Source organism: Solenopsis invicta, chromosome 12 (genome assembly GCF_016802725.1).
Source record: "Solenopsis invicta isolate M01_SB chromosome 12, UNIL_Sinv_3.0, whole genome shotgun sequence".
Taxonomy (NCBI): Eukaryota; Metazoa; Arthropoda; class Insecta; order Hymenoptera; family Formicidae; genus Solenopsis; species Solenopsis invicta.
The window spans coordinates 18,420,875-18,435,189 of NC_052675.1; the positions used below are offsets into that span (position 1 = coordinate 18,420,875).

Here is a 14,315-nt window from a genome sequence, read left to right on the forward strand (position 1 = left end):
AATATAAACCATCATTGTACATATATTTTTTTCATAAAAAATTTTATACCATAAAATATAACTAAGAAAATGATGATTTATAATATACATATAGTATAATATGACAGTAGTAATAATATAATGTATCAAATTCTATAATAATAAAAATAATGAATAACAAGAGAATATAGATCCATATATAGAAATACAACTAATTAAAAATGAGTTTATTTGATTATAATTGGATCTTTGTGTTAATGTTTTCTGTGTGTATTTTGTACCTCTTATGATTTTATGTACTTTTTCAAATTTATTTTTTAAATTAAAATGTAACAAAACTATTTAATAATTATTTAACGGATATGTACTATTTATATGAGCATTATTCAAATGTGTTACAGTATGAAATTAACTGTTTGGAAAATAAAATTGCTTAAACACATTGTATTTAAATTATTAATATTTAATATTTATATTTTTATCATATTAAATAAAAATTAAGAAGGAAAATTTTATTAATGGTTTTTTCAAAAAACTATTTTCTTGAATTAATTGAGGAATAAGAAATTTTTGCTACTATTTGTATTTTTAATATTTGTAAATTTAATTACTAAAAAAATTGTCACAATAAAATGTTTATCCACTTTTTTATGAATACGTAATGCGGAACAAAATACTTTAATTGAAGAAGATAATGGAAAGTTTATAACATTATTACATATTGTATCATACTTTTTTTGTTGTAAAAATTTGTTTTATTAGTATTTTTTTTATCTGTTTGAATACTGTTGTCACTAGTCTACAAGACATTACTCGTATTAGTTATAGTTTGTTTATTGATATTTTATTTCTTATACACTTCATCAAAATTAAAGGATCACTTATTCTGACTCCTAAAATTAGGCGAAATTTAAGAAAGTCTAATTTTGTTAAAAATAATTGTAAAAAAATGTTCATAAAAGCATTTTAGAGCTTAAATCTGTAGTTTCGAGATTCATTAAACGATTTACAGATTGTTCACGAAGTTACGCGGATTTTTGCAAAGTTTGTAAAAAATTTTAAGATTTGACGCATTTTTATTTAAATCCACGTAACTTTGTAAACAATCTGTAAATCGTTTGATGAATTATTAATTTTGAAACTAAAGATTTCAAGCTTTACAATGCTATTTTGAATATTTTTTATGATTATTTTTAACAAAGTTACACTCTCTTAAATTTCGTCTATTTTTGAAAGTTAGAATAAACAATCCTTTAATTTTGGTGCGTAGTGTATTTCTTAGGAGAAGAAAGCATTTTAAAATATTTGTTAAGATGTAAACAATTCTTATGAATTAGACAATTTCTTGTGAAAATTTAAACCATACAGAATGTGAATAGATGGGGGGGATTAATGTTATTAGTAGAGGAAAATATGATATTATTTATATTATGTTTAATGTCTGTGTTATTAATCAATATTTTATATTGAAATTTAACAATTATATTGATTAAAATGTTATTTAATAGATTTTAGGCTCAAAATTATGAAATTACTTGAACCTGAAATTACTTCATTACTTGTGACCTGAATTATAAAAATGTGAAAATACATAATAAATTGAAGAGGAATAGGACTAGTAATATGAGCCACCATAAAAGTAAATTTAAAAATTGGTTTATTTAAAAAAGATACAGTATTTTGTATTTACAAAATTATGTATTTTTAATTTTCCACGATTTAGAACTTTTTATGTTTAGAAACATTGGAGATATTATTTTATTTTTGTTTATTTTAACATTAAAGATAAATTGATATTTCTAATATTTTTGAACGCCCGCTTTGTAGGGTGACAATCAATTTATTGAATTATTTTAATATGAAAATTTTAATAGTGTCTACCAGTATGCTTCTATGTTCACATTAACAAAATACTTTGTTATTGAATAACTTTGTATAACTCGATATTGTATAGCTTAGTAAAAGTTAAATAACAAAAAAGAACAGATATGCAGATATATTCGTAATAATACGCTCAAGTTTAAAAACAATAAGGAAGTATGTGCTTATAATTAAATGTTCAAATGCACTTTGAAAAGTTTTAAAATGTTATCTAATAACGGAGATAATATGGGTGCTCATAATATCTACTCGGCCCATAATTCATCTTCTCTTCTACCTTGAAAAAATTGTATAGTAGAAGGAAAGGTAGTAATGCTTGAAAGTAAAAATATCTTATGACAAATGTTGATTACTATATGGACTATTGGTATATGAGTACCACTATCCAGCGAGTAATGATCTATCAAATCAAGATCAAATCGAAATAATGTTAGTTTAATGATTTTGACGTCAAATCGATTTTCTTGTCATTTCTCTCTGGGACATAACAGCAGAATACTTATTAAACACACATCTTCTATAAGTAATTACTAGAATTTGTTACCTAATAATGGAGATGATACAGTCATAATACCTGTATTGTTTATAATACTTTCTCTCTCTCTCTCTTTGCCTCTATTATTTATTTTGTACAAAGTTATAAAATATGTCCCATTTATATTAATATATTTATACAGGAAACATTTTATTGACATTTTCGTGAAATAATGGATTTTATAATGGTACAAAAAATCAATTTTTTACCTATTACCTTACAGGCAGCGGTTTAAAAAGGAACAAGAAACATTACGTTATTGATAATCAAACAGTTGAGTAAATAAAATCACATTTGTTATTAATTATCTAGGAAAAAGTTTTACAAAATTTTGTACGTGTTTAAAAAGTGTTACAAAAATCTATAGTGTTCCATTTTTAAGCATTTCTTTTACAAATTTTTTTTAACGTTTCTTGAATTATACAAAATCATTCAATAGCATAGCATTTTGTTAACGTGAGCCTAGAAACGTGCTCGTAATATGGACATTATTGAAATTTTTATATCAAAACAATTCAATAAATTGATTGATGTCACTTTACAGAGCGGGCACTCAGAAACAATTTTTTTAATGTAGAATTTTGCAGAATTTTATCCGCCAGGGCACTTACTTAATTCTTTGACATAGTATTAAGAACTATATTCACAAGTCAAAGCTTCTGTGTTGAATATAAAACGGTGAAGTAAGATATTGATGCATTCGCTAGCTGTAATGAATTAATAATATAATAATAAATATTTTTTTTTATTTGTGTATCTGTTACGTTACATTTGATGTACAAGGTGTCTGTTAATAATTCATGATTAAACTCTCGCATAGAAGCAGAATGGACTGAGTCGAAAAATATTGTACCATTGCACTTAGATTTTGACGATAGGCTGAGTAAATTTGGCTATCTTTATAAATTAATAACTTGTTAAATATTGCAAAGGTCACAAAATGGCGCAGAATTTTACGACTCGGTTTGGTTCATTCTACTTCTATGCGAGAGTTTAATCATTAATTATCAGACGCCTGTACTGAGGTGTGTATTTTATAAGTAATATATTTCTTACTGATGCGAAGCAATTTAGAGATGCTGTAAACAATCCGTTTACATTCAGGCCGAAAGTTTTATGGCCCATTTGTAACAGGAATAATATAAGCTTTTGTACATGTAACGGTGCTATATACCAGTGAACATTATATCTATGAAATAGCAAGAAATTGATGATTTGAGTGATATAAGTATACAAGAATATAAATATACAAGACTTGAAACGTATAGAACAATACAGAAGCAGTTTGAAACTTATGGAATTTTTAAGCTATACAGGGTGATTATTAATGAATGTCCCCACTTTTTACTATAAGTGCATGATTTACCGACGGATACGTATTTCTAACATATTATTATATTAGAAATTACAAATGCGTGCTTCTATGGTAAAAAGTGGGGACATTCATTAATAATCACCCTGTATGCAAATATTTATTTCCACTAACAGTTATTAATGTATTGTTGTGAATAGATATTAAACTGTTCCTTACGCGGTGGAAAATAAGTGATTATTGTGATCCGTAATTTCTTGTCCAGCATAGTTCGCTAGAAACATGTATAAAAGAGTGATCAATACAATTATGACATGTATTATGGTTTCTTCTTTGTTATCTCCAACCGATACAGATTGGAAAACCTAAAACGACAACAGGATTTCTCATAGTAAGTGTACAATATGGATGTTTTTAGCACATCTACTTTAAGGTGTGCTCTAATTAATATTAATTAATCGGCAACACTACGAAAATATTGACTACAATAATTTTTTAATAATTAAATTAAAAAATGTAGATAATATATCTGCCCTTTTACGGTTTCTCGTAATTACGTAAACTTATTATTTGGAATAGATTTTCAATTGGTATTAAATCTAAATATTATGTGCATATATTATTTTTACATACTGTTATATTTAAAAAGAAGAGTAGAAACTCACTCGATAAAGATTGAGGCTTAAATTAAGCACATCAACCGCTATTAATGCGAAGAACGTTCCTTCGAAACTGAACATTAAAGATTTGCACAACCTTCAAGTATAAAAAAATGTTATTATACGTATAGTATTATATGGCGAACAGCAAATTAATACCAACTCCATAGCTTTACGATGTACGACCACAGCGTAAACAATCCCTTTATAAGTTACATTTTTGTTCTCTAAATTACCGTGTAAATTATTAATTGCCATTGCTCGTTCAATCCGGTAGCTGTAAATAACATATTTGTCAAAATTCTAATTTTTCTGCATTTGTTTAAAATAATACTAATTTATTATATCAAGTTAAATTTTCTTACACGTACATTTATTTTCTTACCTGGCGATTCTGAACATTCCGCAAGCGTATTTAAGATATCCGATGAGCATCGTTCCTGTCGCTATCTTTGTAATTCCTCCTATGCAAATCGTTATATGCATGTATAATAACATTAAATAACGATACTTGTCTGGATCGGCAAAGTGTGTAGTCAAGAGTTGTATCATGAAATCTGATCGAGACTCATTTTTGGGTTTAACAATGTTGAGAATATATGGCCATATTGACGCCGCTATAGTAATAGGTAGAGCGGCGAGCACGATTACTAAAGAGCACAGTATTTAAATCACTTATATAACTATCACAATTATATAAATCACTTTTTTACTAACAATTTGTTATACATTTCAAATTTAGATTTCTGTTTGCAAAATGTGTTTGTAGAAAAATAGACGCATGTGTATTTCAAGCTTTTCTTTTTTTAAATTTTTTTCTAATTTTGATTATTATAGTACATTTGTAAAGAACTGTAACTATATTTACAAATAAGTAAGTAAAGAAGTATCAACTATGGTTGAAGCTGGATATCCAACGTATTTTATATGTGAATCTTAAATTTTCTGTTTTTATAAACTGCACGCTCAATATAGTCGGTCTTAAAACGCAAACGTAAATTAAAGTTGGAAATAATATCACAAATTAAATTGATAGGTAATAAAGCTAAAAAATTCTACATTAGGTACCAAGATCTAGCCTCAATCGTAGTTGACAATTTCTTACTTACTTGTGTGATTACACTTAAATAGTCTAATTTATATTATTATTATATTATGGCAAAAGCTTCTAAATGCGTTAAACTTAAGTTATTTTTTATTATATTTTGCATTTGGTATGATTTTTCATGTAAATCAAGGTTCGAAATTGTAGCTTTATAGTGTTTCAAGCATCTATTATTATGTTAAGTCTTTCAGTAAGAACTTGTTATGAACTTGAATTTGTTATGAACTTTTTTGTAATATGCTACGAAAAATTTGTTTTAGAGAATCGGTCGCTTCAAATGTACCTGTAAATTTCTTATTTGTTCTTAAATTGTATCGTTTTCCAAAATATCAAATTAAATTAATTAAATATATAAGGTATTATTAGCTAATAGATATTTTAATAATATTTAATCTAAATAATAATAAAATATTCATTAATTAGTAAATTATAATAATAATGAAAAATTAAGGACACTGAAAAATGGCTTGAATTTATTTTTTTATTGACACATTTTTATTTATATTAATTATTAATTTTAGTAATATTCTTTATTAATGTTACATTATTATCATTTATATTGTAATAAAGTGGTGGTATGAGTTAGAAAACTTGATAGAATTTATAAAAATATTGATTTTATTTTTAGAATAATTATAAATATATACGTATATAGTGAAAGTAAAATATTCTAAAATCTTCTTTTATAAAAATATAACAAATCAAAATAAAATTGCATAATTACAATATTATTAGTTATGTTATTTTAACTATGGTCGCCTTAATAAGGATATTCCCCGTCTATGTTCATACTGCACACTCATATTTGAGAGTGTAGTATAAACATAGACGTGGAATATTCTTTTCGAGACGGTCATAGTTAAAATTCCAATAACTAAAAAATTTATATGTACCTGATTTTCTAAAATGCCAAAAGCGTCACAAAATAAGATGAAACTTGATAATTTTTGATTATTTACATATATTTATTTACTTTTTATTTCTGTCACTATAAATTAATCAAAGAATTTAATTTCTGTTATTATTTTATTTAATTTTTAAAATCGTGTTTGATAAAAAGTAGTTGTTCTCTTACGTATCATTCCAGTTGTGTAACGTTTTGTGTTGCTCGCATATTTTTTCATAACATTAATTTCATTTTCATCTTTTAGTTCGTTACAAACATGCATAAATTGCTCCAATAAATTTTTTACCTATTGTGTTAATAGTATTTTACTCGCAACGCTTCTCGTTGTGAAGTAGAAAAATATTTTGGAAAAAATTATTGTACAAAAAAGACAGTATAGTGAATATACATGTTTATTTTAACGCATCTAACTTACGGCTTGACCATTACTCCAAAATGAATTGTATTCAATTATAAATGCAATATAAAATAATATGAAAGAGAATACTGTGATGGTAAAACCAATTGTGAATTCTGTGATGAAAAATATGATAAGCTGCAATCAATAATTGCATTATAAAATATATCATAGTTAAGAGTTTGTGTATATCTGAAATAATCTGATATTTTTAACTTTATTTTATATATAAAAAAATAATTATAAATTTTTTTATATAATTATTTGAAATATATTCTTGATATTATCAAATGTAATGTATATTATAATAATTATATTTAATGTTGAAACATTAAATATATATTAACGGTTTATTTAATATCATGATTAAATTATTAGCGCGTACCTGGTATATGACGAAACTTATCAGAAGGCCAAAAAGTAAGATCTGTTGAAATAAAACGAGTTTTGATTGATTGTAGGGCCATAAACCAATACTAAGCAAAAGAATTCGATTTAGATTAAAATGTTGAATATCTGAAGTATTCATGTTCTTAAGTTAAACATCAAGATATGTCTGACTGTAAAATCCCAAGAAAATTTTACATGTGCCTTTTGTTCGTTTGCTAAAAATTCTTTCTCTTCTTCCAAATTTTAGCATCAGTTGTATAATTTATTATAAACGCACAGCTAATAACCGGCTTGTGTGGTATAGCAATATGAAATTTCAAATATACTGCGTGTAATTTGGTACAATTGCTCGGGAAGAGGTAGATTATTAAGCGATCGATTTGACGCTGAAGAAAATTCAATGTATACTCATTTCCCTCGGAAAAGTTTCTACAGGGCTTCAGAAATGTTTGCGCACGCGCAGTTACCTTATTCTATCCCCATAGCTTCATATGCTTCATTTTAGTTCGAGCACTCGTTGGATACGTTTCGTTGATAGCTGAGGTAGTAACGTGTCAGTTACTAAAAGTGTCGTTCCCAATACACACACAATAATACACACACACACACACACACACACACACACACACACACACACACACACACACACACACACACACACACGCGCACACACGACACACACACACACACACACACACACACACACACACACGCGCGCGCACACACACACACACACACACACACACACACACACACACACACACACACACACACACACACACACACACACACACACACACACACACACACACACACACACACACACACACACACACACACACACACACACACACACACACACACACACACACACACACACACACACACACACACACACACACACACACACACACACACACACACACACACACACACACACACACACACACACACACACACACACACACACACACACACACACACACACACACACACACACACACATATATATATATACGTTGTGTGTGTGTGTAGCGCTGTGATTTAAAATTAAAGAAGAAACGTTTTACATTTTTTATATTTAATCAAACAGTTAAATAGATCTCTTTCATTGTATAACACGTTCGCGTAACGAGGCCGAGATCTGTGTGTAATTCACCTGGAGATAATAAATATTTTTATGTTAACGTAATCAGTATTTGGAAGTAATAGTCCGTATTCGTTAAAACATGGAATTTTGTAGATTTTTTTTATCAAGGTACTTAATTCTCTAATATAGTATTAGATAATATATTTACATGTCAAAGCTTCTGTGTTGAATATAGAACGGTGAAGTAAGACATTGATGTGTTCACTAGCTGTAATAAATTGTGTTTTTTTTTATTTGTGTAACTGGTACATTAAATTCTACATATAAGGTATCTGGTAAATAAAAGACTAAACTTTCGTGTATAGTCGCGAGCTAAAAGGTTGCAACACATTTTCTTTGATTGTTTTTGAAATGTAGACTTGCTCATCAAATGGCGAACGTCATTGGTTCTTACATGTGGATCTAACCAATTAAGCATCAAACCATCTACCATCAAAGAAAATGTGTTGCAATTTTTTAGCTCACGACTATACAAATAGAATGGAGTAAAATGACTCAAAATAATTCTATATCATTTTATGAGTTTAGCAATAGTTAATGAGTTATTAATTAATAAAAATATTTGAATTTTGCTTGGCCTATCGTCAATTTTAAGCGCTCGGCAAAATGTGGCTGCCCAGCGGCGCAAAAGTTGTTTATAAGCGACATTGAAGCGATTGGTAAATCACACTTCAAAATTTGTATCTCTTTGCGTGCTTGTATTTGGCGATAGGCTGAATTTGGTTATCTTTATAAATTAATATCTTGTTAACTATTGCGAAAATGTCAAAATAAAAAACGACTTTTTGGATTAGTTCAGTCCATCCTACTTCTATGCGAGAGTTTAATTATTTATTTTTATCACACACCCCGTATATTTTATAGTGATTAATATATTTCTTACTGTTGCGAAGGTATATAGAGATCCTGTAAACAATCCGCCACAACTCAGGCCGAAAGTTTTGTTGCCCACTTGTAACAAAAATAATACAATCTTCTGTATATGCAACGGTGCTACATACCAGTGACCATTATATCTATGAAATAACAAGAAATTGAAAATTCGAGACTATGGTACAAATATACAAGAATATAAATGTACAATATTCAAAACGTATAGAAAAATACATCAACAATTTTAGACTTATTGACGTTTTAAGGTACATACATATTTTCATTTCATTTAATAGTTATTAATATTTTGTTATGAATATATTGAATTGTTTCTTACACAGTGATAAATACGTCATTATTATGATCCGTAATTTCTTGTGCAATGTAGTTCGCTATGAACATGTATACAAGGCTGATAATTACAATTTCGACATGAAGTATCAGTTCTTGTTTGTCACTGTTATCCGATACACATTGAAAAGTCTAAAACAACAACAAGATTTATCGCCATAAGTGTACATTATGAATGTTTTTAGTACACTATCTTTTGTAAGGTGTGTCCTAATCAGTAATAATTAATTGGCAGCACTAAGAAAATATTGACAATCATTTTTTAATGATTAAATTAAAAAATGCACATATACCATATCTGTCCATATACTATATACGTTTTTACATAATAACGTAAACTTATTATACAGAATTGATTTTTAGTTGGTATTAAATCTAGATATTATGTCCACATACTATTTTTACATATTATATCTAAAAAGAAGAGTAGAAACTCACTCGATAAAGATTGAGGCTTAATATAACCACACCGACTATTACTAACATGAAGAACGTCCCATTAAAATTGTACGTGAAATATTTGCACAACCTTCAAATATAAGAAAATGTTATTATATGTATTGTTACAAGCATAACCAAATAAATACCAACTTCATAGCTTGGCGATGTACGTCCATAGCGCAAATAATCTCTTTATGAATCATAATTTCGTTTTTGAAACTTTTGTGTGTCTTATTAATTGTTAATGCTCGTTTAATCCGGTAGCTATAATATATTTGTCAAAGTTACAATTTTTTTGCATTTGTTTGGAATGATTTATATGATTTTATTTCAAAATTAATTTTTATAAAAATACGATTATTTTCTTACCTGGCGATTCTAAACATCCCGCAAGCATATTTAATATAACCGATAAGCATCGTTCCTGTTGCTAGCAATGTAATTGATCCTATGCAAAACGTTGCATTCGCGTATAATAACATTAAATAACGATATTTGTTCTTATTGGCAAAGTGTTCAGTCAAAAACGATATCCAGAAATTCGATCGAGACTCATTTCTGGGTGCAACAATATTGAGAATATATGGCCACATTGTCATCAGCATACCAATAGGTAGAGAGACGTACACCACTACAGAGCAAATTAATTATATAAATCTTTTTTTATTATCAACTGATACTGCATGTCAAAATTGTAATTATCAGTTTTTATTATAAATTTCAGCTTTAGATTTGTGTTGCAAAACATGTTTGTAGAAAAATAGTCATATAGGCACTTTAAGTTATTTTTAAATATTTTAATTTTAATTATTTTTTAATTTTAATTATAAAATGCATTTGTAAGAAAATGTAATTATATTTACACACAAATAAGTAAGAAAAAGAGACGTTTATTAAGCTGACGCAGCCACTTCAGCAAAATTCAATGAAACATGCACAGAAATTTAGTGCCTTTTTGTTGCTAATTTGTTGCTCAATTCTGGTTTTGTTGCTCCAGTTGATTCGAAGAAAATAGTGACTGTGCTGATTTAACATTAAAACTAGCACAGTCATTTCAAAAATAAAAAGAAATAAAAAAACAATACAGATTCTTTTCCTACTAATTCGTTGCTTATTTGTAGGCTAGCTCCTAACTTTATTGTTTCACCCCTAACCCTTGAAAAACTATACCAAACAGTCGTATGTTATCACAATATAAAAATTGATAAGTAATGAGATGTTTCGACTGATTATGGTTCCCCGATTTTGTTGCTCACAATTTTCAACGAATCCGATTTTGTTCTATCCTCGATTCTCGAAAAACCACCTCTAACACAAAATACATTCTGAAAATGTACATAAATTTTATCTATGCATTCAAATTAAAACGTCAAATTAAAACGATAGAACAAAATCGGATTCGTTGAAAATTGTGAGCAACAAAATCGGGGAACCATAATAAACGGTAATTGCAATTACACTGTACAACAAATTTAAAACATTGCGAAGAAAATAAGTGCAAAAATATTTAAAATTGACGCTTAAAAATAACACAAAGAGGCGTATTATCTCATTCTGATCGACTCATTGTCAGAGTTTCAATATATTGTGCCGATATAGAACTACGGGTGATTATTCCACGGGTGGTCGAAGGTGGAGCAACAAAATCGAATTTGTTGAAAATCACGAACAACAAAATCGAGGAATTGTAATCACTCGAGATTTTTCATTAATTATCAATTTTATTGTATTGTGCTAATGTACGACTGTTTGGTGTGGTTTCTTAGGGGTTTGGGGTGCAGTGAGCTGGCCAACAAATTAGCAACAAATTAGTAGAAAAAAATCTGTATTGCTTTTTTATTTTTTTTATTTTTTTAAATAGCTGTGCTAGCTTTAATCTTAAGTCAGCATAGCCATTATTTTCTCTGAATCAGCTGGAGCAACAAAATCCGGAATTGAGCAACAAATTAGTAACAAAAGAGCACTAAATTTCTGTTTATGTCTCATTGAATTGCGCTGAAGTGGCTGTTATCTTAATAGGCGTGAAAAAAAGTCAACTATAATCAAAACTGGATGCCTAATGTTATTTTACATGCAAATCTTAAATACTTTTTTCAGATTTTTTAAATTGCACGCGCTGATTGCCGTGTTTCTTGAATCGTAAACATAAACTGAAGCTAGAAATAATATCACAAATGTAGTTAGTTGTCAACTTAATAACGATGCTACAAAATTATACGTAAAATAATATTAGGTACCAAAATTCAACCTTGATCGTAGTTGAAAGTTTGAAATTTTAGATTCGTGATGTTTCAATCCTCTATTATTAAATGTTAATCTTCGAGTAATAGCAAAATAAATTTATTATTTTCTCTTAAATTGTATTGTCTTTGAAAATATCAAATTTATCAATTGAAGTAATTAAACACATGTAATATCATTGATTAATACTAATAATTTATCGAAAAAGTAATCACATATTCAATAACAAATAATAATAATAGGGAAATAGGGATATCAAAGTAAAATGACTTGGCTCTATGTTTGTAATTGACACATTTATATTAGATAGTTAATATTTTTCCTGTTATCATTTATCAATATTACATTATTATCATTTATGCTGTAGTAAAATTTGTTGCGCTACGAGTTAAGAAACTTGATAGAATGTTTAAAAATATCGGTTTAATTTTTCCAATAATTACAAATATGTATACGCATTATATGTAAAATATTCTACAACAAATTTTCTTTTATAAAAATATAACAATTTACAATAAAATTGCATAATAACATTATTATTAACTTTAGAAATTACAAAGTTTATATTAGACGAACCTAATATTCTTAAATGCACAAAATAAAAAACTTGTAAAGTTTTGGTCTATTTACCTATTTCTTGTTTTTTTTTTTGTTTGTGTTACTAAATGTTGCTCATATTAAGGAAAGATGAAAATATTGAAAATGTCTGTTTTAATAAAGCGATATTCTTTTAGCAACTTTCTCCTACATGTCTATTTTCAATTATGTAATTTTAATTTAAACGTTTTAGTACGATAAAATATGTTAAGGATGTTCTTATATAAATTAATTTAATAATTTAGTTTTTTTTATTATTTTACTTTACTTTTTTTATCGCAGTGATAAAAAGAAGTTGTTTTCTTACGTATAAGTCTAGTCGTATAACGTTTTGAACTGCTCGCATATCTTTTCATAACATCGATTTCATTTTCGTCTTTTAGCTCATTACAAACATGAATAAACTGCTCCAGTAAATATTTTACCTATTGTGTTAATAGTATTTTACTCTCAACGTTTTTGTTGTGCGGTAGAAAAATATTTTGAAAAAAATTATTGTACAGAAGTACGGTATAGTGAATATTCATTATTTTAACACATGTAACTTACGGCTTGACCATTAATCAAAAAAGAATTGTACTTAATTATACATATAGTATAAATTAATATGATGGAGCATATTGTGATTGCCAAACTGGTTGTGAATTCTGTGATGAAAAATATGATAACCTATAATCAATAATTGCATTATAAATTATTTTATAATTATCACTTTGTGTATAGTTATAATAATCAGATAGTTTCAACTTTTTTATGTTACATATAGTAGTGTTACGCCCGTGATCGTGAAATTTTAGATGATTAACGGTCATCCCAGTATTTGACGGCCAGATGGTAGAGATGAAAATCAAGACAGAAACTCAGAAGAAACACGTGTCGCCAAAAAGCGACTTTTTCTTGTCTTGTATCGATCTTTGCCATCTGGCTGTCAAATACCGGGATGAGCGTGAAATCCTCGAAGATTTCATGGTCACGGGCGTAACACTAGTATAAATTCATTATATAATTAATTTGTATCTTTATTCTTTCTATAATCAAATATAATTTATATTGTATAACAATTATATTTAATGTTAAAGTATTAAATATGATTAGAGGTATTAGCGCGTACCTGATATATAACAAAACTTATCTGAATTCCAAAAAGTAAGATCTGTTGCAACGAAACGAGATTTGATTGATTGTAGGGCCATAAACCAACACTAAGCAAAAGAATTCGGTTTAGACTAAAATGTTGAATTTCTGAAGTATTCATGTCTATAAGTTAAATATCAAAATACGTCTGACTGTAAAATGCTAAGAAAATTTTACATATTCCTCTTTTGTTTGGTAAAGTTTCTCTTTTTCTCTTTAATTTTAACATCAATTTTATAATTTATTATAAACGTATAGCTAATAACGAGTGTGAAATAGCAATATGAAATTTCAAATATATTGTGTGTAATTTTGTACAATTGCTCGGGAAGAGCAAGATTAGATTATTAAGCGTTCGATTTG

At 27.6% G+C, this 14,315-nt stretch overlaps 2 protein-coding genes across 3 annotated transcripts; both read right to left on the bottom strand.

Moving 5' to 3' along the window:
* Positions 1 to 1,551: 1,551 nt before the first annotated feature.
* Positions 1,552 to 7,850, bottom strand: LOC105198333. 2 transcript variants are annotated; one of them, XM_026136006.2, is made up of 9 exons: positions 7,161 to 7,850; positions 6,794 to 6,913; positions 6,547 to 6,664; positions 4,752 to 5,016; positions 4,530 to 4,643; positions 4,373 to 4,463; positions 3,927 to 4,072; positions 3,452 to 3,584; positions 1,552 to 3,102 (listed from the first exon to the last, which is right to left on the bottom strand). In XM_026136006.2, exons 1-9 carry the CDS (start codon positions 7,302 to 7,304, stop codon positions 3,046 to 3,048), a joined length of 1,188 nt encoding a protein of 395 aa, XP_025991791.2. In that variant the 5' UTR covers positions 7,305 to 7,850; the 3' UTR covers positions 1,552 to 3,045. The 2 variants fall into 2 exon arrangements, with proteins under 2 accessions (XP_025991791.2, XP_039311469.1); XM_039455535.1 differs by lacking the exon at positions 1,552 to 3,102 and having other exon boundaries at positions 3,365 to 3,584.
* A 375-nt stretch (positions 7,851 to 8,225) lies between these two features.
* LOC105194078 lies at positions 8,226 to 14,309 on the bottom strand. Its single transcript, XM_039455537.1, has 10 exons — positions 13,930 to 14,309; positions 13,368 to 13,487; positions 13,126 to 13,243; positions 10,350 to 10,611; positions 10,131 to 10,244; positions 9,978 to 10,068; positions 9,526 to 9,671; positions 9,199 to 9,331; positions 8,464 to 8,523; positions 8,226 to 8,324 (listed from the first exon to the last, which is right to left on the bottom strand). The coding sequence occupies exons 1-9, from the start codon at positions 14,071 to 14,073 to the stop codon at positions 8,467 to 8,469; spliced, it is 1,185 nt and encodes a 394-aa protein (XP_039311471.1). The 5' UTR covers positions 14,074 to 14,309; the 3' UTR covers positions 8,226 to 8,324; positions 8,464 to 8,466.
* Between the last annotated feature and the right edge of the window lie 6 nt (positions 14,310 to 14,315).